General features: G+C 37.2%; 1 protein-coding gene across 1 annotated transcript; it reads left to right on the top strand.

The window, feature by feature from the left end:
- The first annotated feature begins 2,509 nt into the window (after positions 1-2,509).
- Positions 2,510-2,950, top strand: LOC142530444 (secreted RxLR effector protein 161-like). The gene has a single exon (XM_075636279.1). It carries the CDS (start codon positions 2,510-2,512, stop codon positions 2,948-2,950), a length of 441 nt encoding a protein of 146 aa, XP_075492394.1.
- The last annotated feature ends 454 nt before the right edge of the window (positions 2,951-3,404 follow it).

Below are 3,404 nucleotides of genomic sequence, written 5' to 3'. Positions count from 1 at the left end.
AACAACCACCCAACCACCAAATAAGAAGAAGTTTAAAGGCACTTTTTATAGCTGCAGAAAACCGAATCACATGGCTAAGGATTGTAGGAAGCCAAAGAAAGGAAATCCTCAAGCCAACGTAGTTCAAGAAAGGTCGGTACCATTTGATTTTTCCGAACTTGATTTTTCTACAGTTATTTTGGAAGCAAATTTGGTGGAAAACCCCAAAGAGTGGTGGGTTGATACTGGAGCAACTCGACACATATGTTTCAACAAGGGGATGTTCTTCACATACACTCCATCGACTGGGAGAAAACTATACATGGGGAACTCCGCTATATCTGAGGTGGTGGGCACCGAAAATGTAGTATTGAAGATGACATCGGGTTTGGAAGTAACCCTTGTTGATGCACTTCATGTACCGGACATAAGAAAGAATGTCGTGTCGGGGTCTCTGTTGGTCAAACACGAGTTTAGACTAGTATTTGAGTCTAACAAGGTTGTATTGGCCAATAATGGTCATTTTATTGGAAAAAGATATCTCGATGAGAACCTTTTCAAGTTGAATGTAATGGTTATAAGCCCAAATATTGTTGAAAGTAATAAAGACAAAAGTTCTTTTTACTTGCTTGAGTGTTCTCATTTATGGTATGTTTGTTTAGGACACGTGAATTTTAATACCTTGAAACGTTTAATGAAACTTGAATTATTGTCTTAACACAACGTCGATCCAACACAAAAATGCGAGATATGTGTTGAAGCAAAAATAACCAAAGCGCCTTACCACTCGATTGAAATATTTACAACTCATCTAGAACTATTACACACCGATCTTGGTGATTTAAAGTGTGTACAAACTAGAGGATAGAAAAGATACAACGTGACATTCATTGATGATCATACAAGGTATTGTTACGTATATCTTTTGAGGTCGAAAGATGAAGCTCTTGAAGCATTCAAAGGTTATAAGACCGAAGTTGAGAATCAACTAGGCAAACAAATAAAGAAGGTTCAAAGCAATAGAGGGGGCGAATACTGAGCACCATTTGATGAATTCTGCACATCTTTGGGCATAATTCATGAAACGACTGCTCCTTATTCACCCCAATCGAATGACATTTCCAAAAGAAAGAATCGAACTCTGAAAGTTATGATGAATGCTATGTTAATAAGTTCAGGACTATCCCAAAACTTGTGAGGGGAAACAATACTATTGGCTAATCACATCCTGAACAAGATACCTCACAAGAAAAATGACAAGTTACCTTACGAACTGTGGAAAGGTCATAAGCCTTCCTACAAGTACCTAAAAGTATGGGGGTCTCTAGCTAAGATTGAAATACCAAAGCCTAAACAAGAGCGAATTGGACCAAAGATAGTCGACTGCATATTCATCGGATATGCACATAATAGTAGTGCCGATAGGTTTATAGTGCACGAATCTGAAAATGCAGAAATGAATACGGGCATGACAACTGAGTTAAGAAATGCAGTATTTTTTGAAAATATATTTTCTTGTAAAGAAAGGAAAGAAAATGGTTCTAGCAAGCGAAAACTTGAGACGGAGCATGCAGGTCAAGTACCTACACATGAACCAACTCTAAATGAAAATGCTATACCATTGGAATGCTCTTCAAATGAGCAAGAGCCAAGAAGAAGCAAAAAGGCTAGAATCTCAAAGTCCTTTGGTCCAAACTTCCATACTTTTATGTTGGAGATTGAACCAAAGGACATACAAGATGCTCTGGCTAGCCCTGAACCTCCTTATTGGAAAGAAGTCATCACCGATGAAATTGATTCCATTTTGCAAAACCATAATTGGGAACTAGTGGATCTTCCACCAGGTACCAAGCCATTGGGATGCAAATGGATATTGAAAAAGAAAAGTAGAATTGATGGAAGTATTGAAAAAAACAAATCCAGGCTTGTGGCCAAAGGCTATAGACAAAGAGAAGGTCATGATTTCTTCTTCACGTATTCACAAATTTCAAGAATAACATCCATTCGTGTGCTCATTGCCATTGCAACTTTGCATAACCTTGAGATACATCAAATGGATGTTAAAACAGCATTCTTAAATGGTGAACTTGAAGAAGAAATATATATAGAGCAACCTGAAGTCTTCATAGTTAAAGGACGAGAAAGAAAGGTCTTCCGTTTAATTAAGTCACTATACGGACTTAAACAAGCTCCCAAGAAGTGGCACGAAAAATTTGACAAGGTAATTTTGTCCAATGAATTTAAGATTAATGAGTGTGACAAATGTGTTTACATTAAAGGAACTCGAGAATCTTATGTGATAGTATGTCTATATGTGGATGACATGCTAATAATGGGGAATAACCAAGAGTTGATTAAGGGTACAAAGAAAATGTTGACAAAACATTTTTACATGAAAGATATGGGTATTGCTGATGTAATTCTAGGGATTAAAATCTTTAGAACTCCAGAAGCAATAGTCCTATCTCATTCTCATTATGTAGAAACAGTGTAGAAGAAGTTTAATGCTTATGACTCTACCCCAGTAAAAATGCCTTTAGACGTGAATGTCCATTTGGCAAAGAATCGTGCAGAACCAGTTTCCCAACTGGAATACTCCAGAATTATTGGAAGCCTTATGTACATCACTAATTGTACTAGACCTGACATAGCTTGTGCGGTTAACAAGTTAAGTTGTTTTACAAGTAACTCTAGTGATGAACACAGGAAGACGTTGAAAAGGGTGCTTAGATATTTAAAGCACACCTCAGAATATGGATTACATTACACAAGGTATCCTGCAGTACTTGAAGAATACTGTGATTCAAATTGGATATCTGACAACAAGGACTCCAAATCCACCAGCGGCTATATATTTAGCATTGGTGGAGGAGCAGTCTCTTGGAGGTCATCGAAACAAACTTGCATTGCTAGATCTACTATGGAATCGGAGTTCATAGCGCTAGATAAAGCTGCAGAAGAAGTTGAATGACTTCGTAACTTTCTAGAGGACATTCCGTGTTGGACAAATCCAGTGCCAACAATCTTGATATATTGCAACAGTCAGTCGGCAATTGAAAGGGCACAAAACAGTATGTATAATGGAAAGTCTCGACATAATCGTCGAAGACATAATACTGTGCGAGAGTTGATATCTAATGGAGTTATATCCGTTGATTATATTAAATCAAAAGATAACTTAGCGGATCAGCTTACAAAAGCATTAAATAGAGATCAAATGTACTGTCTGTCAAGAGAAATGTGTTTAAAACCTACCAAATAAAGTTTTCATAGTGGCAACCCAACCTTGTTGATTGGAGATCCCAAGATCTTGGTTCAATGGGACAACTAAGTTATGAGAACTTGAGAAATCACTCCTCATTCCTAAGACGATGAGTGAAGTTTCCTACAAAGGTAGTGAGGTTAATTATTGTACTTTTAATGAT

This window comes from Primulina tabacum, chromosome 17 (assembly GCF_025594145.1).
Source record: "Primulina tabacum isolate GXHZ01 chromosome 17, ASM2559414v2, whole genome shotgun sequence".
NCBI classification, from domain to species: Eukaryota; Viridiplantae; Streptophyta; class Magnoliopsida; order Lamiales; family Gesneriaceae; genus Primulina; species Primulina tabacum.
The sequence above is the reverse complement of the archived record's forward strand: the minus strand, read 5'-3'. Positions and strand labels throughout refer to the sequence as shown.